This window comes from Quercus robur, chromosome 11 (assembly GCF_932294415.1).
Source record: "Quercus robur chromosome 11, dhQueRobu3.1, whole genome shotgun sequence".
Lineage (NCBI taxonomy): Eukaryota > Viridiplantae > Streptophyta > Magnoliopsida > Fagales > Fagaceae > Quercus > Quercus robur.
The window spans coordinates 30,168,371-30,192,937 of record NC_065544.1 but is presented as its reverse complement, the minus strand read 5'-3'; the positions used below and the strand labels follow the sequence as shown (position 1 = coordinate 30,192,937).

The following is a 24,567-nucleotide window of genomic DNA, read 5'->3' as shown; positions in this document are numbered from 1 at the left end:
AAAAAAAAAGAGTGAACAGTAATTTTTCACACATTTAAAAATTATTTTACTACAATATTTTCAGTTTTCAGCAAAAGTTGTATCCAAACGGACCCATACTCGCTTCTTGGCAACAGTGATTTAATCATCATAGAAATGGAATTGGATGGAAAGTTGTTCCTCACTATTTTATGTGGTATATTTGGAGGGAGCGGACTGCCCAAAGCCTGAACTTCGAGGATGTTCAACAAAATTTGCCAAACATTAAACTATTCTTTTTAAAACTTTGTCGGATTGAGGGTTGTGCCGCAGTGCTTAATCTGGTGTATCTGGAGTGAAAGAAATGCTAGATGTTTTGAGGGTTGTGAGCGGTCCTTGCTAGAGAATAAGTCTTTTTCTTACATACTTTCCTTGTTTGGAGTGTGGCTTTGTAGCATTTTTCTTGTTTTTCCCTTCCTATTTTACTTGATCATTGTAATTTTTGGCTCTTGATTTTCGCCCCCACAGTACAACTCCAATGTACTCAGGTTGGCTATTTTTTTCTTAATAAATTTTTTTGTTACCTATAAAAAAATAAAAAAAATCATTGGATTGAATGTCTATTGTGGGTTGTTTTTCTTTATATTCAGTTTGTGATTTGATTGATCATTGTAACTGCGTGATTGATTGTACTGCACCCATTTGTTTACATCCCGTATACCTGGGTAACTGTTTTTGGTATCAATAAATTTTCATTATTTATCCAAAAAAAAAAAAACTGTGGTAACAGTCATCCACTCAGACAATGATCTTAAAAATAAATGCTCAACTTCCAAAAGGGTCATCCCACACCCTTCAAAGCTATAAGCGTTCCTTTCCTCCAAATTCGCAAAATAATAAACAGAAGAAATCACTACATCCTGATGCTGACCAAATTGGCCTTCCTAACAAGCTAATAGATCAACCACACATCTAGGAAAGATGCACTAAAACCCAAAGAGACAAAATACCATAACCCACAACTCTTAAGCAACATCACAATTAAGAAGCACATGATCTATAGTTTCCTTACTCCTCTTACACATTAGAACTTTTCCAAACAACCATACTAAAAAACCACTCATAGTGGAATCTTACCCTCGTTGTTTTTAGAATCCCTAAATGCTTCTTTTATAACTTCAGTGCTAAAGAAAGGAGTGCTAGAGGAATAAGAGATTCTCGTTCTATTAGTCTGGTTGGCAAATTTAAAATTTTTTGGCCAAAGTACTAGCCAATATGTTGAAAATAGTGTTGGGGTCAAAGTACCAAAATGCATTTGTGGATATAGAAAAGGCATATAATCATATTCTATTCCCTACTTGTTGGATTGGTTTGGTTTTTAAGAGAAATGGAGGAAGTGAATAGCTTTTTGCATCTCATCTGTGAGATTTTCCATACTAATCCATATGAATTTCTTTGATAGTTCTAGAGAGTTGAGACAAGGAAACCTGTTATCCCCACTATTGCTTGTCCTAGTTATATAAGTATTGACTTGCATGTTGTTTGCTAGCTATGGAGGATGGTTTCCAAGATGGATTTAAAATAGATGAAGAACTAGAGAAGAATTAATAGTTTCACATCTTCTGCTCGTTGAAGACACCATTTTGTTTTGTGATGCCTCTGCAGATAATATTTTGTATATTTGGTGTGTGCTATTTTGTTTCGAGACGATTACAGGGCTAAAAATCAACTTTAGTAAGAGTAATCTGGTTCCAATTAGGCCATCAAAGATGTAGAAGAACTGGTCACTTTACTGTGTTATAAGGTGGGCTCTTTACCTATGAACTATTAGCGTATGCCATTCAAATCTTTATACAAAAAACTGCTTCAGTTTGGAACAAGGTTTTGAGAAAGGATAGAGAAAAGGTTTTCTGGGTGGAAAGTTCTATATTTGTAGAAGGGGGGCCTGGCCTTACCTAAGGGTACATTATCAAGCCTTCCAGCCTATTTCCTTTTGTTGTTTATTATTCCTACATGCATAGATAAAATATCAGGGAAATTAACAAAAGGAATTTTTTGGGGGGTGCGGAAGATGGAGAATTTAAATTCCATTTGGTTGAGTGTAACATGATGTGCTCCCCTATAAAATCCAGTAGAATGGAAATGAAGGAGTTGACCACTTTTAATCAAGCCCTTTGATAGGTAAATGGATATGGGATTCAGTACACGTCCATAACACCCACTCATAAATTTCAAATCTGCACAATTTGGGATATCACTATCTCTCCCGCTTAAATTTCCATCATCGTAGGGGCCCACGTTGTGTTGTGGCACCCTCAAGCGACATGGCATTATCAAGTTTGTTCTAATACCATTTGTAACAACCTGAGGAAAGCACTAGCCACATTTGCGTATTTATCCCAAAAGACTAGTCAAATTTCAATGGGGGCTCCTCATAATCACTTAAAAACCCAAGATCCACCTAGTAAATACCCGATGTGGGACTCAGCACACCCCCACTCAAAAAATCAAATCAAATCCGCACAATTGGAGGTATCACACTTATCAAAAGGAATATTACAGTGGTTAGCAGTTAACTGGTGTTGCATGTATAAGTGTAGTTGTCAGTCTGTGCATCACCTCTGGCTACATTGTGCAAATATTTATGAGATTTGGTTCCTTGTGTTCTCTATGTTTGGGGTTACATTAGATGATTGCAAGGAAGGTAATGGACGTATATGCTTGTTGGAGAGGGCTGTAAGGTTGATATATTCATAGCCTTATTTGGAATGCAACACCTAATTGAGTTACATGCACAATTTGAGAGAAAGGAACAGTTGTACTTTTGAAAGGGCAGGGAAATCTACTATTGAGATCAAGTCCTTTTTTTTTTCTCGTTATTTAAATATTTTACTTTGATTGGGAGGGTATCTTGTAATTCCTTAATAGACTTCATGGATATTTTAAAACTTAGAATCTAATTCATTAGCAGAATACTCTTTCATTCCTGTCATACCAAAAGCATCACCTAATATATAAATCACCACTCCCCTGACAACACCATCACCCTTCCCACCCATTACTCACCAACTTCCCAGCTGCTCTATCACAACCTAAGCAATGTTGTTCAGAAGGAATAGTGTACTAAGAAACAAAAATCATCGTCCCATTCTATCTTAGATCAATAACAAAAAAGATCCATATGCTGAAATAAAAACAAAAAAGATATACCAAGTTCAGAAGTGTTCCCAAGATTTCAGGAGGAATGTTTGGAGATGAAAAGGCCATCTCTAAGCTGCGAACTAACTGCTTTTGAGTAGTCTCATTTAGCTGTGCCCAACTGCTAACAAAACCAGCTGCAAACAACTCACGCCCAATGAAAGGCTACAAAAGCCAAGGATCAAAATCTGTATCCAAACTCCGAAGGAAAATGTAAGGTACAAATGAATACTGCTAGCAATACCTGCAACTGTGCAAGCCTAGCACAGGTTCGTAAGGCAGGAGAAGGAGATTCCTTCAGAAGTTCAATACTAAAGTGCCTCATCCATTCTGCCCAATCTTCCTTGGTACTACGCTGAGAAGCCTCCCCAGCGGCGAGCAATCGGCCAGCATTGACCTGGACAAAACTCATACAACTCAGATCCTTTTAACCCCCATAATGTAAAAGAAAAGAATATGCAAGCAAAGGCAAACAGATATGACTAGATCTATGTAACTGCAATACATGCATCAGTGAAGAGACTCCAGGAATTGAATTGATAGAATTATAATGGTGGAACAAATACATAACAGCAATCATATTGTAATAGAACCACATCAAACAAATATGCTAGTCACAGTAGAAAGCAGAACTAGAGCACTGTAAAATACCAGAAAATTCTAATAATAAATGTGTTTCAAGCTTACTTCCCTTAAAAAAAAATAGAAAAGGAATTGTCAATGAGATCTAACTCAAATTGCACCTCCTCTTTTTGTAAAATTAAGATGGAAGGTGGGATCTTGGGTCGAAGGCCCACTGGCGTGTGTAACTTACCAATAAAAAGGGAAAAGGGGGGGGGGGGGGTGTGTTGTTTGTGATTATTTGCAATTGCATCAGGACCAGTAGTTTGCATTTGACGGAAAGAAAAATTGAAGTACGTCTATAAATTTTAACAATTCTAACAAATTAAGTACATCAACAAATTTTAACAATTCTAACAAAGTAAGTTCCCGTAACTTCAAATAATTTGAGTACAAAGTCAGATTCATTGAGTATTAAAGTGCATATACATATTAAGCAAAAAAGAAGAAGATTAAAATTAAAAGTATTCAGATTGAGGAGGTTTGAATTATTCCAGTCTTCAACCTCTACATTTTACTTTTATGACGGAGTTGGTTACAAACGGATAAGAAATATTCTGAAAAAATGACAGCTGGTGGAAACACCACATCAAGGACACCTAACCACTACAATATTTCAGACTCTTCAAGAAGAGTACAATATATATAACACAATAATACCACTTATACAATATTAGCTCTCTAACACTCCCCCTCAAGTTAAGAGCACATGTCATATCAGCCTAGTTTGGAACAAATAAATTGTAATCTACTCCTACATAATGACTTCATAAAGCTATTAGCGAGTTAGTCTTTAGGCTTCTCAAGTGGTGTAGTGATTTCTCCGCTTAGTCTCTTGTCTAGCATAAAATGGAAATTTACTTCAATGTGCTTGATCCTTTCATGGAACACAGGATTGGAAGCAATGTGTAGAGCAGTTTGATTATCACACAATAGTGGGATAAGGCAGGAACTGAGAACCCTAACTTTTGAAGGAAGTGTTGTGTCTGAGTTAGCTCATGGAAATACATGCCATCACCTTGAATGCTGCTTCAACACTTGACTAAGAAACTTCATTTTGCTTCTTATTTTTCAACATTACAAGATTTCCACCCAAAAAGGAGCAACACCCTGTGGTGGACCTCCTATCTGAAGATGATCAAAACCACTCTACACAAAAGGCCTCTAACCTAAGATGACCATTCATGAAAAATAAGCCTCCATCCAAGGCTCTCTTCAAGTATCAGACGATCTGAATAGCAACATTCAAATGTGAGAGTCTCTAGATTTCTAAAAATTAATTGCCACTAACCGCAAATGCTATATCTAGACATGACGATCTAGCCATGTCTCCTTCATCTCTCAAGACATTATTTGGATGCATAGGAGTATCTATATGGCAAGAGCCCAACAACTCCTCAGGGATATCAAGTACAAATTTCCTCTGAGATAAATTGTTACCTTGCTTAGAATGTGCAACTTCAATTCCCATGAAGTATTAGATTTTGCCAAGATCTTCATTGTGGAAATGTTTGTTGCAAGAATTGTTTCAATCTAGTTATTGCTTCAAAATCATCTCCAGTAGTTACAATATCATCCATATAAACAACTAGTATATATCCAACATCGAGTAGTGGAAAATTGAATAATTTGCCTGAGAACAATGGAGAACAAAACCCATGAAAACCCCAAAAAAATTCCCAATCCAAGCTCTCGATGACTGCTTAAGGCCATAGAACACTTTCTTTAGCTCCACGTATACTTCCAAAAGGAGGTCACAGGTCACCATGAAGAGATGCAATCTTGACATCCAACTAATATAGAGGCCATGCAAGACCCATATATAAGAGATCTTGGCAAAAAGGGATATCAAGACTCCAAATTAAGAGATCTTGGTCACAAGAGAGAATACTTCATCATAGTCAATACCATAAATCTGGGTGTAGCCCTTCACAACTGATTGGGCCTCAAGGAGGTCTAGGACAACAATATAATCCTATTTAAAATCAATGTGACAGGAGGTTAAGAAACAAGATCCCAAGTCTCATTCTAATATAAGGTGGTCATTTCCAACTCATAAACATGTCTACAACCCAAGTAAGATAGTACTTCTTGTATAGTTTTAAAGAGGGATATTGTATAGTTTTAGGGTCTATTTGGATTTCGCTTATTTTGCTAAAACTAAAAACTTTTTGCTGAAAGTACTGTAGATAAATGTAAAAGTTAGCTAAAATAGTATAGTAAAACCCATGAATAGTACCAAAATGTGCAATAAGACCCATAAATAGTAGCAAATAAAATTAATTATGCCAAACGGACACTTAAAGAGGAAAATTGTTATAATCCTAGTGTCCCACATGAATTAAGTGTAAAATTAACCATGCGTATATAAGCTCTTGGGCACTCTCCCCTTGCAAGGGGATCTACAACTCAAGTCAGATAATACTTCTTGTACCGTTTTAAGGAGGGAAATTGTGATGATCCTAGTGTCTCACATGGATTAAGTGTAAACTTAAACATATGTATATAAACTTTTGGGCACCCTCCCCTTACTCTAATACCAAATGATACAAACCCATGAGGAGAACCAAGGTTTTAAAAACCGGTACGGAGAAAGAACCGGAAAAGGAGCTAATTATCGGTTTTCTGGTCGGACCCCGGTCGAACCGGTGACATCATAAATAATTTAATTAAAATATTAAAATAATTTTTTTTTAAATTTTAAATTTTAATATTTTATATTAAGAAAATATAAAAAAATAAAAATAAAAAGTGTTTTTTTCCATACCACCTTTCTATTCTTGTCAGTAATAGTTCACAAAGAATAAACTATTTAGCATTTAAGCTTCACTTTTAGATTGTACAAACAATAGTATAACTTTTACTATCTATTTATTCAAGAAAATTTAAATTAAAAAAAAAAAAAAAAAAAAAACCCAAAGTCAGATGACTTGACTAGTCACTGACTTATTACTCCTTTATAAATCCACTTTCCCACTCCAACCCTCCTAGCCACACATTTACTCTTTCTTTAATTTTTTTTTTTTTTTTTTCTCCTCTAATACACAGTATACACCTTATAAAGCTAGCACTCCACTGCATACACTCCCCACTTTACTTACCATCAAAACACTATTTTTCCAGTCTTCTGTCCTCCACAAAATCTATATATATCTCTCTCTCTCTCTCTCTCTCTCTCTCTCTCAGTTAGAACTTAGATCTATTGCTTATCTCTACAATATCATCAGCGGTTCCTCTCTTCCTCACTGAAGATCTGTAGATACCACTCCAAGATGCTAATTTCAACGCCAAGCATGAACATTTAGTCATTTTCTCTCTCTCAAGCATAGCCAATCTTAAGAAAAAAGACTTTATTGCAAAAATCTGTCCTCACCATCAGCAGATCTAAGAAAAAAGAAGATTTTTACTGAAAAAAAAGCTCCATTGCAGATCTGTTTCAGCAATATTGCAAAACCAGTTCGACCTTTCCGGTTTCTAATTCTCAGGTTGAACCGGCCGATTTGCACTGTTTACCGGTTTTAAAGCTATTTCCGGTTTTTTGCTATAACCGGACCGGATTGAAGGCCGGTTCCCGATTGAACCAGTTGGACCAGCCAGTCCGGTCCGGTTTTTAAAACCATGAGTAGAACTCACCCTTGAAAACTGGCTTGTAAGGGGAGGGTGTCCAAGAACTTATATACGCATGGTTAAGCTTACACTTAATCCATGTAGGACATTAGGATCATAACATACCACCATGTTTTGCAGCCGACATCCACAACAGCTCACTCTATCGACACTGACCCATGATAGCCCTTTCTCTTTTTGGCTGCTCCACTCATCTATCAGTTATTTTAATCTAGCCTCTAGGTTGCCCCTTCAAGATCTAACCACAAAGCCGCAACTCATTTGATCCCATACTCAGTGAGCTATATCCAATTACTCGATATGGTGGCTGGCTTTAATACCAAAGATACACGAACCCATGGATAAAACTCACCCTTGAAAACTGGCTTGCAAGGGAATGGTGCCCAAGAGCTTACATACATGTGGTTAAAGATACATAAATTCCATATGGGACACTAAGATCATAACATAAATACTTGAAAGTGTGGAAATAAAACAAGAAAAAAATATATAGACGACTAATCAGAAACGAAGTTATTAATTGGATGCTTGGTAACACGGGAACATGTACCCTTCTAGAAAGCAATGGGAAGTGCTTGACTCAAGAGTAAATGGCAAATCAGCAGACTATAAGGATGGAGGAGGCAATGGAGCTATTGGACATATACGTCTAGTATATACTTGAAACGGAGATGAACCTTTGGAAGCAATGGCTCAGGATAAGTACAAGAATATGTGAGTAAGGTAATGGCTTTGGAGTCAAAAAAGGGATACACAACTCAAATTAATATTCCTCAAGAGAATTAGGACCAGATGATGTAGCAAGCAGTAAAAAGTGCATCACTCTAGGAATATATATGCAAGCTTAAACAACATCAAGGAGGTGTCTATTTTTGTGATCAGCAACACCATTTTGCTGTGGGGTGTGAGGACAAGTGGTCTGGTGTACAATACCTTTGTCAGAAAGATATGAAAGAAGCAAAAGATGTCAGATACATTGATTTTTTTATTATCCGTAAATAAAAACTTCATTGAAAATAAAAAAGGGTTACAACAAAGAAAGCAGTTACCCAGGTACACGGAGTGTACAATGGGAAACAAGGAGTTATACAAAACTACATAAATCTAAAGAATCTCAACAAAGAAGATTTGGAAAGACCACTCATTGCGAGATCAAAATACTCAGATTTTCTAGCCAAATTGGGTTTGATTTCTGTGGAAAATCTGGAAAATTGACATTAATTCATAATGGTTGTTCGTTAAAAACATCAACAAATGCAACAAAGTACTAAAACCAATTGACACAACATGAAAATGTTAACCTATACATTCAAATTCAAATGTACTAGCTCAGATGGGTTGGAAACCTTACCAACAACTCTAGATGAAAAAAGAGAACAAAATATACCTAAAGTCCACCTCCTCTGTAATCACAGCCACCATGCACACTACAGCCACCCCAACTATTACGACCCCCTTGTGATCCGCCAAAACGACTACAAGAGGCAATTAGTGCAAAGAATTCACCAGAGTGGGTGTTCATGTCAGAAATAGCAAAGCACGAGAGTCGGGAATAAATTTCATGAAGAAAGGAAAGATCAAAACTACACAAGAACTACGCATGGAACACCTTACACTCTGACTTCAAACCACTGAGAAAACAAACCGCCTCCATATCCTGATGTTGCTCCATATGCAAGGTATCAGTCATGATACTGCTTCTCAATTGCTTGCATACACCATACAAGAAACACTCTCAGACCCAGAGATAATGTGTTGCAAATTCTCCTAGATAACCTTCGCAGATCGAAGGTGCATCTAAGTAACCCAAATGTTAGGTTCAATACCACATAGCGTTCAAGACATGATCACATTATCCTTCCGATCCCAAAGACTTACAGAGGCAGCAGAGGTAGTTAAGCTGCTGGAGCCATTTGAGCTAGATGAATCACTTGTAGATGTAGATGATGATGGTTTGTAATATAACAGGTGATCAAATAAGCCATTGCCTCTTAAAAAAAATCTGTCCTAATTCACCCAATAAATGTAGTTCTTATCATTGAACTTTATGGATGGCATGGAGAGTAAAATGTTACAAAATCAGCTCAAGTCTAGTAGTCATTACTCATTATGCAGACTACTAAATAGAAAATTCAAAAATTCAAGCAACTAAGTCGATAAAAGTCAAAAAACAACCTCAAAATACCATAGAATGGGCTAAACCATTTGACATAGACTGAGAATTACACAAAACTGGCTGAAAAGTTTTTTGTACGAGCTGAAACACCCCTAACCACCCAACACTTGGTCTGTATCAGCAAAAATTGTACTGAACTAACCAGAAAACGTCCTGTACTGACCAAAATACCTCTTAACTGGCCAACGTACAATCTATACCAGTAGAAAACTGGCTGAACCAGAAAAATCCTGATGTGAACTGACTAGAAACCCAATAAATCAGACTGATCCAAGAGTTCAGGTTGACCAGATCAAAATCATGTTGAATCGGATCATATCTGTCAGGTCAGGTGTTGGGTTAAACATTTACAGGGTCAGAATTGGACCAACTTGAAACTGGGCTGGATCTGGGCCCAAAAAGCTCAGGTTTACCAAAACAAATCAGAGGCTGAAACTGTGATTATAACAGAGGTCAAATGTTAAACCAGCTGAGGCTATCCTTGTCCAGAAAAGGAATAGCAAATATCATGAACCAAACAGAGAACTCCAATGAGCCATAACACTGGCAATGTTAAGAAACTACTATCCACTACCATGCCAGCACGAGCACAGGTCAATGACAACCAAAATACACATTCCTTCAACAAATCTCATCATAAACCACCATACTAGTGCCAGACATATTGAGAGCTACCAAAAACCACCTGGAACTGCCATGAACCTCCACCAATCTACCAAAAACCACCTTTAGACAGTGTAAACCTTCCATAAACAACACCCTATGCAACAAACACAGAAGCCATGCTCACAGCTCTGTTATTCCACTACCTGACCTAAAAGATAATAATGGTGTTGAAGAAAACAGCCCTCTAATGTCTTCTTAAACCTCCCAACATTATTCAAACCAAGACAATCAACAAGGCAACCCAAAGCATGAAAAGAAAAAGGAAATTGGAAGAACAAAGGAAAAGAAAAACAAAATGAGGAGAAAGGCAAAGACAATTGAACCAGAGATAAGAAAAAGTTCAGTCCTACTCTAATACCATGTTAGGAGCTTAGAATTATTCCATCCTTCAGCCTCTACATTCCACTTATATAGGAGAGTTAGTTACAAAGGATAAGGATTATTCTGAAAATGACAGCTTTTGGTTACACCTCATCATGGACACTAAAAGAGTACATATATAACACAATGTTACTACTCATACAAGCTTTCCAACAATAAGAAATCCAAGCAATAGGTTTTCTTATTTTCAGAAATTGAAACTAAAAGAGAGAAATTATTTCCAAAATTTTTTTTTTCCCATAAGTAATGAAGTTTTATTAATGAACAAATAAATGAATTATTTCCACAAATAGTTCCAGATCTTTCAAATGATCTTGTATTAGTAATTTCTATATTTACATTTAATTAAGAACTTAGTTAGCACCTAGTCTTTTTCCATGGCCACTGCCTGGCTTGCAAGATATTTTGACAACAGTGATGTACACCACAGCAGTAACATACATTACAAAGTGTGTATTAAAAAAAAAAAAAATATGTATCTTTTGATGATTATGCAAAGAAGAGACATACCTGATGGCCTCTGAGATGTTTCTGAACATCAGACCCATCCTCATAAGGGTCAATCTCCTTATTTTCTAATGGGTCACTAATAATCTCTACCGGAAGTCGTCGACTTAATCTTTGGGAGACTGCCATACTCCCCAAGATCAACGGTTCACGTCTTTGTAAGCGCCCTTCAATTTCCTCAAATTCCTTATGCTGATGGAAAATAAATAAATGTAGTTTAACTCTCCAAACGCAAAAGATGTGGATCAGATATAAAATTAAGATATTTATATAAAAAAAAAATATTTGCAAATTAGGAAGAGAAACAACACCCGCAAGCGATGTTTCAACAAAAGTTTATGTATCGATGGAATGAAAATGGTGAAGTCCTCCCCAAGGGCATGAGCCAGACAACAAAGAGCATCCACAGCATTCTTCCGGAGCTCATCATTCTTCCTGTAAATAAACAGCTTACAAAATTGAAGCATCATACTTGAGGTAACAAAAGACAAATGTTAGTTTTACTTTTACCAAAAAAGAAACACATCATGGTAAAGATGCCAGATTACCTTGAAGTTAAGTCAGAGATGCAGTTAGTAGAGAATTATTTAGCAACCTACATTAACTTAAAACCACACGTCCAGAAAGTTCAAAGGCAAATGATGCCAAAGATTCAGTGATAATAGAATCACCAAAGAGAGGAAAACACTCAAAGCCTAGAGCATTATCAAAGTACTATCTCCAATTCTAACCATGCAGAATGATGAAATTTCAGTATTGAAAGGTTGAAAAGAAAGAAAAATTGATCACAACATCAGACCAGATAGAAGCATGCTGAGACCTGTACTGGCTGCAAATGAAGTAGAGAAGCTTTCTACAAAATGCTGCCTTTGAAAAAGAATCAATAATTGAAACATTATCAAAAAGAGAAATAAAAGAAAAAAGGACTTAATAGTCACATGTATGAATGGTGGAAATCGTTAACAATTTTAACTCCATTTAAAATTTCATGTCTGTGACTTCAATTATATTAATTTCCATTCGTGAGCTTTTCTTTTCTTTTTTTGATAAAAATATTTCCTATAATTGAAACAATATGAAAAAAAAAAATATATATATATATATATATATAATTTCCAGCCCTTAAAGAATCAATAATTGAAACATTATAAAAATAAAATAACCTTAACTGATGGTGATTCATTCTTACACAAAAGACAAAAAAGTGCAAAGAAAAAACAAATCACACAGGCATGCACAAATAAGGTTGGAATTAACATGTATGACATGCCTGTAGTGATTCAACAAAGTCCTCATATTGAGGAAAGGGCATCATAATTCTAGCGCTTATTAAAAATTAATGCAAATCAAGTAAAACCAATTGCCAGAAGAAAACAAAAAGGAACCATGTCACACTCTCTGTGATGTTGTTTTTGCTCCTTTTTCTAGAATTAATTGATTTTCCATATACATAGTTTGCACCTAGTTATTAAAAATAAGTATCTCTAAAAAATTCAACTTATAGGTTTGCAAGAACGCCTTTTTTGTTTGATTTGATTCTGATGGTGGTTATATAAACCACGTGATCTTAGGATCTGACCCCTTCACATATTTTGTAGAATCATTTAGCTCTCAAACTGGGAGAAAAAAAAAAAAAAAAAAAAAAAAAGGATGCTTCCAGTCTTTTTTATAATTTGAAATTAAGAGGCACTGACCCATCTAAAATCAGCTTCAAGTGATGCACAAGAGAAGATATGTGACCGGTAACCTGATGATAGAAAATAAAACATTATTGATAAAATAATCAACAAAAAATTTGGAAATACAATAAACAAAATAGCTAGAGGTATATAACCAAATGTAACCAACCTGCACACGAGGTATCAATCTTGTCAATGTTTTTATAGCAGCAGCTCTTATATCAACAGAAGCATCTACTTTAAACAAGCGAATAAGTGCAGGAAGAAGAAGATGCATATGTTCATCCAACGTCCCTACATTGCAAACCAGAAACTGGAAGTTCTTTAAATATTTCAACATCCAAAAAGCAGTTCCATAATTCTCACTATAATGTAACGTAAAATGGAAGACAGAGACTGAACCAATGCTCCCAGGCACTGAGGTTAAAAGCCTGAGATAGCATTTTTTTTCTGCAAGGTATCTACAAACTTGAGTACCACATTCATCGTTGGTTTTAAACTGCATAGACAGTAATTCTATAATTTTCATGATAGTTAGAACTCTTACTTGACTTACTAAGTAAGAGTTCAGTGAAATCCTGCAACTTATTAAGGTCATTGAACAGCAACAACCAAGCCTTAGTGGCAAATTCGTTGGGGTTGGTTATGAATCCTCAACGGATTAGTCGAGTTCGGCAACATATATTCTTTTCCATTATTCTATACTATCCAAAATCATACTCTATGTTACTTTCCTAATTGGCATGTCCTTTTTTACAACTTCTACTAATGTTATTTTTTGTCTTCCTCTATTGTTTTTCATTCCCCCAACTTGAACCAAGTCACTCTTTCTCACCAGCATATTAGTCATTCAAAGCATATTACTTATCAACCAAAAAAGAAAAAAAAAAACAATTCATTCATAGCATATTAATCGCTCTACTCTAAACATAACCAAACCATATCAAGTGACTCTCTCTCATCTTTTCATCAATAAGTGACATCCTCAGCTTTTAGCAAATTGACTATGTTTTTGATAAGTGAGAAAATAATTTATTAGAAAGAAAATACGCTCAAACACAAGTGCCCTTAAAGAATTACAAACGGATACTCATTTCTAGACGTGGCAAAACGGGCGGGACGGGTCGAGGTGGGTCAATCAGGTTTGCGGGTCAAACGGGTCACAGGTCAAAACATGTCATTTTTAAACGGGTCAATCGGGTTGTGGGTCATGGGCCAAGTCAGGTTGAGTTGACCCATATTTTTCAAACAAGTTTTTTTTTTTTTTTTTTTTTTTTTTTTTTTTGAAATAGATGGAATCTATTAATTGTTTATGAGTTCCTTAACTATGATTAGATTCTCACTGGTGATATTGTTACCAATTACCACTAAACACTTGACTTAATACCCAAATTTGGTGCAACTCTTTTTCCAGCTTTCTAGAAACTAATCTTGGTATAATTTTTGATCTGTTTAAAGTAAGAAGAGAAAATGAAGGTGACAAGTAAAGAATAACAAACTATAATGGAGTACATAACATATTAAGTAAAGAAGAATATGTAAATATTTTATAAGAATTACACCTCAATCTCAATCTACTCAACGTTGGTAGACGTGGCAAAACAGGCGGGTCGGGTCTGGTCAATCGGGTCGCAGGTCAAAATGGGTCATTTTTAAACGGGTCAATCAGGTTGCGGGTCAAACGGGTTGCGTCAAAAAATTCTGACCTATTTTGCCATTTCTACTCATTTCCCCCCAATCATAGTACAATTTTCAAACAAAGATCTCAAAAAAAGTTTCATTTGAATCCTATCTTCTATGTATGTCCTCTTAACCATCTTAAAAATCTCTTTCAAGCTACACTCATTTTATGAATATTTTACTTCTTAACATCCCAACATTCCAGTACGATAGAGCATAGCTGGTCTTATAGAAATCTTGTAAATTTTTTTCCTTTAACTCAATAGGTATTTTATGATCAAAAAACACTCTTAATGCACTTCTCCACTTCATCCATCCAGCCCTCTTCAATCTCTTCATCTTTATGAATTATTCATCCATGATATTGACCATCAAATCTTACCATTTATTCATCTTTGTTTCAAATTCCATGTACTCTGATTTAGTCCTACTTAATTAAAAGCCTTCAAATTCTAGTGTCTAACCAAATTTTTAACTTAGCATTAACTCCACCTCTAGTTTCATCCACTAAAACTATAACATCTATAAAAAGCATACACCAAGGGACTACCTCTTTAATCAATTAAGTGAGCTCATCCATCACTAATACAGAAGGATACGGACTTAATGTTAATCCTTGATGCAAACCTATAATAATAAGAAACTCACTTGTGATGCCTCCTCTTGTTCTCACACTAGTGACAACTCTATCATACATATCCTCAATCAATATAATATACCTTAGAATAACTTCCTTTTGCAAACCCACCGCATAACCTCTCCAAGTGTCACAAGGTCAATTTTTCACTCAAATTTTCTTCCTGTGATAGCCCTAAGTCCCTGACTTAATCTCGGCCAACACCACACACAATGCAGGAACACACTTAGAACAAATTTGTTAGGGACAATCACTCACACAGCACACACTATGTTTACAGGGAACCACCCCCAACCTTTATTACTTAACCTTTATTACTTAATCTCAAGTACAAAGAAAACCCTTACAAGCCTAGAGAAATACACAAAATTCTCTCTAAGGCAAAGTACACCCTGCTATTGACACCCCCAACAGCATAAGGGTCATATACACAAAAATAACTGCTATGGCAATTACTGCCAAGTAACTGTCTGGGTCTTGGACAATCTACCACTTGAGTCTGACTTAAGACACCATCAACTGATACTGTCTTAGTTCATTCTCCACGTTTTCAGCCCCTACACAGCAGACCTAAAGATCTAGAAAACCAGAAACTGCTTGGTAACTGCCACTACACATCAGCACATGCATAGCCCTACCTTGCACAGAAGCCACCAAGCCCACACACAAGCAACCAGCCACTAAGCCACCAATGCCATGCACCACCACTCAAGGGTCGATACCTCCTACTATCACCCATCTTGAAACTAACTCTACCCACCATGGCCCTATTTTGCCATGGCCTTAGGGCATCATATGGAGCAAGGCGCCTCCACGTGCTGCCCCTATACACTGTTCATTGATCCAACTCAGGTTGGGGGACCGAGAATGTCCCCCTTAACATGAGAAACCATCAATGTGTTGAGGAGACATAAAGCCATGTGCTTGGGCGGCCTAGTGCCGCCCAAGCACCATTCTTTTTCATGCCATTATCAGCAACAAGGAAAGCTCCTAACACCAAGGGACCTATCCTATTATTTCTCTAGGCCATAGTAGAATGTATTTCTCGTTTCTATAGGTAGCTTTATTCTGAAACTGTATTTCACAGACCTGTTTTAGATGATGTGGAATTCTCTAGAATCTCTGAGGAAGATGCTTGTTGGTTTTTTTTTTTTATAAGTAATAAAAATATATTTTTTTTTTATAAATATAGGTAATAAAAATATATTAAAAGAAGAAGGGTGTCACCTAAGTATACAAGAAGTATCCATCAAGGAAAAAAAACAAATCAAGTGCATAAAGTACAAAAGTCCATGAAACTATGGACTAAAGAAAAAGAACAAAAGCCTAACACTGCAACCCAATCCAGAAGAGTTTTAAGGAAGAAGAGTTTAAGATCTGAAACTGATCTCTCTAAATCCTCAAAATATCGGTTATTCCACTCCCGCCAAATGCACCACATCAAAAATGGGGCACAGCCATCCAAATAGCAGCATTCCGATGCCCCCTAAACTTTCCTTGCACACAAGCCAACAGCTTCACAACTGTTTTTGAAATAACCCAGTGAATGCCAAAGAAAGTAAACACCATAGACTACAAATCAAAAGCAATAGGGCAATGGATAAGGAAGTAGTCTATTGATTCCCCATTTCTTTTACACATACAACACCAATCCAAAATCAAAATCTTCCGTTTCCTAAGACTATCAATAGTCAGAATATACCCCAAAGCTACAGACCAAACAAAAAAAGCAACCCTAGAAGGGACCTTAGACTTCCAAATAGTCTTCCAAGGGAAAGACTGATCGAAACTTTTTGTCAAAACTTGATAATAAGAACGAACAGCAAAACCTCTTCCCATAGCAAGTTTCCAACACATCTTATCGTCCCCAACTCCTCTCAAAGAAGCTCCATAAATTCTAGACATTAAACTATAAAAGGATTCCAATTCCCAATCTTCACTGTATCTTCTAAAATTTAGCTCACAAAAAAGAACACCATTTGGGAAGATGCTTGCTGGTTAGATAGATAGGCCTTTTGATGAGATGAGGTATTTGGGGTGATTAACGGCTTCAAAGGTGATAAGGCTCCTAATTCGGATGGTTTTTTCATGGCTTTCTTCCAATCTTGTTGGAGTGTTGTAAAGAATGAGATTATGGAAGTTTTTCAGAATTTTCATACTCAAGCTATGTTCGAAAAGAGTCTTAATGCTTCATTTCTTGCCCTTATTCCTGAAAATGTTGATGCTGTGGAGATCAAGGATTTCCGGCCAATTAGTTTAGTTGATGAGATTTATAAGATTATTTCAAAGGTGTTGGCTAATCGGTTTCGAAAAGTGGCATATGGACTTATTTCAGATTCACAAACTGCATTTGTGAAAGGTCGACAAATTTTGGATTCCGTTTTAATTGCTTTTGAATGCATTGATAGTAGATTGAAGACAGGGATTCTGAGGGTGTTGTGTAAGTTGGATGTGGAGAAGGCATATGACCATGTGAGTTGGGGTTTTCATACGTATATGTCGCAATGATGTGAGTTTTCAAATAAGTGAAGAAAATGGATTATGTGTTACATTTCTACGGTTAAATTTTCCATTTTGATTAATGGGAGTTCTTTGGATTTTTTTGGAAACACTAGGGGGATTAGGCAAGGGATCCTCTCTCTCCGTTGCTCTTTGATGTTGTTATGGAGGCTTTGAACTGTACGTTGGATGTGGATGCATTTGTGGGGCAGTTTTCAGGCTTCTCTGTAGGTTCTTCACCCAGTACTTCGTTGATGGTGTCTCATCTTTTATTTGCAGATGACACTCTTATTTTTTACAATGCTGGCCCTAATCAATTAGCTACTTTGAAGGTGATTCTGACTAGACTTAAGGAAGTATTAGGTTTAAGAATTAATTTGGAGAAATCAGAGTTGGTTCCAGTTGGAGAGGTACATAATTTGGATGTGTTGGTGGGGCTGTTGGGTTGTAGGCACTCTTCACTTCCTTTGAAATATTGGGACCTCCTTTGGGCACTAAATTCAAGAAACTGTCAATCTAGAATCCTATTTTAGAAAAGATGGGGCGAAGATTAGCAAGTTGGAAGAGGCTATATTTATCTAAGGGGGACAAGGTTACTCTTATTAAAAGTACCCTCTCCTCCTTATTAAAAGTACCCTCTCCCCCTTAGCAACCTTCCCAGGTATAGGAAGAATGGAAAGGAACTGCCAATCTCTCTATACTTTTCTTTGGAGGTTGATGTGGCAATCAAAGGTTCCTCCAAGGGTGGCTTTCTTTTCACGGTTAGCTTCTTTAGGTAAGATTCTTACAATTGATAACCTTCACAAAAGGCATATTATCGCTCTTGATTGGTGTTACATGTGTAAAAGGTGTGGGGAGTCGGTGGATCATCTTCTTCTTCATTGCCCTATAGCTTTTGAGATGTGGTCCTTGTGTTTGTTTGGACTTCAATGGGTTATGCCTCTTTGAGGTAATCAAGTTGTTTTGAGTCTTAACAAGGTAAATTCAAGCAACATCGCAATATAGATTTTTGGAGACTTATGCCGCATTGTTTGATGTGGTGTATTTGGAGCGAAAGGAATGCTAGTTGCTTTGAGGGATGCGAATGGTCATTGCTAGAGATTGAGTCTTTTTTCTTACATACTCTCCTTGATTGGAGTATAAATTTGTCGCATTGTTCTTGTTTTTCCCATTTTGCTTGATCATCGTAATTTTGGTTCTTGATTTCCCCCACAGTACATCCCTAATGTACTCGGGTTGGCTATTTTTTTATTAATAAAATTTTTTGTTATCTATCAAAAAACAAATAAAAAACCATATAAAGCTCTTTACAGGACTCTCTATATTTTTCCATTAGATGTCTAAGCAAGAAAATAGCTTCCATGGTAAATTGTCCCAGCATAAAACCAAATTTATTCATTGATATATATATTTTTTTTCATGTCTTAACCTATGTTCAATCACTCTCTTAAAGTTTCATGGTGTTACTCATAAGTTCAATTCCACGGTAATTTGTACGGTTTTGAATATCCCTCTTGTTCTTGTAAATGGGTATTATAGTACTTCTCCTCCAATCACTAGGCATTTTGTAAACACTTAAGATCTTATTAAAAAGGTTTGTCAACCAACATGCTCCCACATCATCAAAGCACTTCCACATCTGGTCCACAGCATATCCATTTCTCATCCTCCTTAATGCGTCTTTTACCACGATCATTCTAATCCTTTGAACAGATACGATCATTCTAATCCTTTGAATAGATATATTGTTTCTATCCTCTATCGGGTTACTCAATTCACTCCATTCTTTTGTATCATTTCAATTAAAAAGTTTATCACAATAACCTTTCCATCTCTCTTTAATTTACTCCTCTTTGACTAACATTCTTTGATCTTCATCTTTAAAGCAATGGGCATTTTTTTTTTTTTTTGATAAGTAATAAAAATATATTATTAAAAGAAGAAAAGTGCAACTGGAGTATACAAAAAGGTATACATCAGGACCAAGTACAAATCAAGAGCATAAAGTACAAAAGTCCAAAAATCCATGAACAAAAAATAAATCATGAGCTGAAGTGAAAGAATGACATCCTAACACTGCAACCCAATCCAGAAGTAGGGATGGCAATGGGGCAGGGTGGGGCCGATGGATAGGGTCTTCGTCCCCGTCCCGCATGATTTTGTCTTGCCCTATCCCCGCCCCGCCCTGTATGACGGGGAAAACTTTCTCACCCCATCCCCGCCTCTTGGGGCCCCGCGAAGCCTCGCTCCACCCCGTAAAACTCTACTTTTTTGTTAATTTGCCCTATAACTAGTACAATTTTTTTAATGAAACCTATTTCATTAATAAAAATATACTTGAAATTACAATTAAATTTATCCCATAAAATCAAATCAATTTTTAGAAAAAATTGAATAATATATCCAAGTGTTTAACAATACAATCACAAAAAAAAAAATCTCATAGTATAACACATAACAAAATAAAGGCAAAGAACCACATTGGGTAGAATAAAATAAGCTAATATTGATATGTTTGTTAATAGTAGGGTTATTGGGTATGAAAAATTTACAATTATAACCCTTAACAATGTGGGGCGAGGCAGGGCGGTGTCGGTCTAAAAAGTCTAAACCCATCTCCGCCTTGCCCCATGGTGCAAGGCTGAAATCTTGCCCCATCCCCGCCCCACCAACTTTGCAGGGCGAGGAAAACTCATGCGGGGTGAAGTGGAAAGGGGCAAGTTAAGCAGAGCGGGATAAAATTGTCATCCTTATCCAGAAGAGTCCTGAAGAAGAAAAGTTTGAAATCTAAAACTGTTTTCTCCAAGTCCTCAAAATGCCGGTTATTCCTCTTCCCGCCAAAATGGGCATTATTCAAGTCTCCTGCTTTCTCCAAGTCCTCAAAATGGGCATTATTCAAGTCTCTTGTTTTAATTTCCCTTGTCTTAGCAAGTTTATAAATAATCTTTTCTCCCTCCTCCAACTTGCTATATAATTTATTATACGCCTTCCATTTACCCTCTTGTACAACCTTTTTTGCTTCCCTCTTTGCCACCTTATAATTGACTAATTGTCATAAACAGCATTGTCTATACGTCCCTTTTTTTGGGGGGTAAGTAATGAAAAGCTTTAATGAGTTTTTATTATGAATAAATAAAATTTTATTAATAAAAAAGAGCCCCTTAATACACAATAAATATACAAAGAAAGTAACAACATCAAGAAAAAGAACAACAATCAATTAATGCAAGCAAAGTAAAGGAGAAATTGGTAGGTAACACAGCCAAAGATAAAGAGACAGAAAATAAGGAACCACATCTCAGTAGCATAATCACAATAAAGAAACAAATGACCAACAGTCTTCCCAGCCTTCTTACACATGTAACACCACTTAATCACACAACCTTTATTACAGCAAAGATTATCAATAGTGAGAATCCTACCCAACCGAAGCAGCAGTCCAATTAAAAAAGGCAACCTTGAGTGGAACTTTGACCATCCAAATGCTATTCCATAGAAAAGACTTGACACCTTCATTGGTAAGAACTCTGTAAAAAGACTTAACTTCCAATAAACAACCCTTAGTCTGCCACTGATACAAAATATTCCACGTCCCTCTTGATCTTTATTGAGTATAGAAGTTCCATAAAGTAACATCCCAAATCATGGAACCATCTTTCCAACTCAATTAGTCCACCATAGTAGCCCCCTTATCATAAGCAAAGCTAAATAGAGTTGGGAATGCATCCTTTAGAACCCCATCCCCACACAACCAATCTAGCCAAAAACAAACATTGGTTCCTTTTCCAACTGAAAATGACACAAACCTGGCAAAATAATTCCATCCCGAATGAATATACTTCCATAAACAGATTCCATATCCACCTCTGTCCTCTTTTGAACACCATCCACCCCAAACAATACTGTACTTACACTCCACTACTTTCCTCCAAGAAGCATCCCTCTCTAGGTAGGCTTCTATAGCTCTCTCTTCAATCTAATTGCTGCTTGAATCTCCTTATTCCACCAACAAGTCTCCTTAGTCGGTTGCCCACATTGTGTAGATTCTCCAAAAATGTCTTTAGCCACTTTTTTAATACAATTAATCATTTAATTCCACATCTTATCAACATCTCCATCTAAATTCCAATTGCCTTCTATGATCATTTTATCTCTAAACACATCATTTCATTCCACATCTTATCAACATCTGTCCAAGTTCCAATTGCCTTCTTTGATCATTTTATCTTTAAACACATCTTGTTTCTTATCCTTCAAAACCCATCACCTGATCCTTGGGTTTCTTTGTGTAATACCTCTTCTTTTCCATCTTCTAATACATATATCTATTACCACCACTCTTTTTCTATATGTATTATGTACATAATTTCATTGAAAATCTTAAAAGTGCTACCAAGGTACACAGTCTATATACATACATAGAAGCACAAAAAGAAAAACAAATAAGCAAAGAAAGAAACGGATATCTAGCACCACCCCATGTTGAAAGGTTACGCTCTCTCCTGATGATGTTTTAGATGTAGAGACAATGCTCAAGCATTAATTTGGGATGTTTCGGATCATGGAGAGCTCTCTCGGACCTTGCTTGGTCATAATAAAGTTAAATCGAGTCTTATTCTGTTGTTCATTAGCTGCTGGATCACTTTTAATTAAGTTCTACTAGAATAAGGGCAATTCAGTAGTTTCCAGAAATTTGGAAGGGGCCTTGGCTGTACCAAAGACCCTTGAATCTTATTTTCTGTTTTGAGTCCTTTTTTGTTTGTTATTAGTAATCCTAGTCGTTCTAGTAATATGTTATTTAGAGTCCTAGTCCTTCTATGGAAAGCATTTGACAATAGCCTATATAAAGGCTTTATTGTAGTCAATAATATTCATGGTGAGATGATTCTAATAAAATTCCAGCAGCTTATTTCAAGCTTTGAGGGTGCAATTGCCTTCTCCTGCTTAAGTGTGATTGCTTAGGAAAACCTGGCTGTGATTGCCTAGTTTTTTATTTATCATGTATTCTATTCTATCCCCAATTCCAACCCCAAACAAATTCAATCTTTTCTAAAACATCAATCCTTATTCAAGAACTCATCAAGAAATCTATATTGTAGTGCTGAATTCTTAAAGATCCTATGTCACAAAGTGTTTATGCTCCTCCAAATCATTGTATCTACTATTCCCATTAGTTTCCTAGTTAAAGACCCTATATTCTAGATGCCTATATGAATCCTATTATCTTGGACTAAATTCGTTACCCACACCCTTTCATAAAAGTGTGGGAACTCTTGCCCATTTTTTACCATACCTTAGCACCTATGTAGCATGTTGCTAATAGGGAATTCCCTAACCTTTTTTTTTTCTATAGGTAATATGAGTACTATTATTGATGAATTAAATATTAAAAAAAAAAAAAAAAAAAAAAAACATACAAAATGTTCATGAGAATGAACAGCAGCATGGTTTTTAGATTGGTGCATCTTGTGCCGTTGTAATGGGGAGTCGGTGAATCATTTGCTTCTCCATTGTGACAAAGCTTATTTGTTGTGGAGCATGGTTTTTAGATCCTTTGGGATTTCTTGGGTTTTGCCAAGATCTGTTGCAGATATGCTTTTAGGTTGGTGGAGTTGGTTTGGAAAGCATTCTTCTGGCGTTTGGAATCTAGCTCCGTTGTGCCTAATGTGGTGTATTTGGAGGGAGCGTAATTGGCGTACTTTTGAGGATAGGGACAAGTCTGATGACCAGCTGCTCGCTTACTTTAGTGGTTCTCTTTTTGATTGGTCTAGGGCTTGGGGACTCACCTCTAGTGATTCTATCCCTATGTTCCTTAGTTCTCTTCTCTGTAATTAATTTGCTTTGTGTTGTCTCCGTTTGTTTTCTTTTTATTCTTCTCCTCTCTTTTTGTTTGTTTCCTTCTCTGTAATTTCTGTTCTGCCTTGTGTTTTCATGAGGTAGCTTTTATAATATATCTTTCTTACTTATCAAAAAAAAAATGAACAGCAGCAAATCACAAACAGAAAACAGATAGAACAGCAAACAGGAAACTAAACTAAGGGAAGAGAAGAACAATCTATAAAACCCCAGCACCGAGACCAATCAAAAAGGCTACGCTGACACAGGCCTTTTAACTCAACCAAAGACTTCTCAAAATTTTCAAAGGAAGGACAATTTCATTCCATCCAAATAGTCCATATCAAACAACCTGGAATTAAATTCCAGATATCTGAATTATACTTCCCAAGCCAATGACTCCAACAAAATAATACTTCCACCACAGAGCCAAGCAAGACCCACTGAATACCGAAAGCCTAAAGCATAAAAACCCATAAAGAATACGCTACGTGACAGTGAAGGAGATGATCCACAGACTCCCCACTGCACCGGCACATGCAACAATGATTTGCCAAAGGGTGACCCCTCCTTAGCATAAGATTGTCCAAAGTAAGGATCGCTCATGTCCATACAAAAAAAAAAAAAAAAGCCACCTAGGTTATATGACACAAAGTACAGACACGAACTGAATTACTAAGGGTCTGTTTGGATAGAACTTATTTTACTGAAACTGAAAACTGAAAACACTGAAGCAAAATAATTTTTAAATGTGTAAATAGTACCGTGGGACCCATTTTTAATTAAAAAGTTGATAAAAAGTGGAGTTTGCAGGACCCGTGAACAGTGCATAAGTGCACTGTTCACAAAAGACCGGGTCAACAGTTGCGGCTGAAAAAAAAAAAAAAAAAAGAGAAAACACAGACGCAGCACGTTTAAGTGCTATCCAAACCAACACTAAGTTCATTGAATCAACACAAGTTAAATTGACAAATTTGTTGTCCGTATTGGCCCTGTTTTCAGTTTGTTAACCATTTTAACTGTAATTCAATATATTTAGTACATATGCCATAAGTTTCTTGTTCATCTTACAAGCTCTCTTACTTTTGCCCGTGCATTACATA

At 36.3% G+C, this 24,567-nt stretch overlaps 1 protein-coding gene across 2 annotated transcripts in view; it reads right to left on the bottom strand.

The window, feature by feature from the left end:
• The window catches only part of LOC126705490 (serine/threonine-protein kinase TOR), an 86,934-nt gene that overhangs the window by 26,924 nt on the left and 35,443 nt on the right, over positions 1–24,567 (bottom strand). For both annotated transcript variants that reach the window (XM_050404534.1, XM_050404536.1), the window contains exons 23-28: positions 12,983–13,107; positions 12,829–12,881; positions 11,446–11,569; positions 11,138–11,326; positions 3,401–3,553; positions 3,169–3,321 (exon numbers count right to left, since the gene is read on the bottom strand). In XM_050404534.1, the coding sequence (XP_050260491.1) occupies positions 3,169–3,321; positions 3,401–3,553; positions 11,138–11,326; positions 11,446–11,569; positions 12,829–12,881; positions 12,983–13,107 (797 nt within the window). The remainder of the gene's footprint in view (positions 1–3,168; positions 3,322–3,400; positions 3,554–11,137; positions 11,327–11,445; positions 11,570–12,828; positions 12,882–12,982; positions 13,108–24,567) is intronic.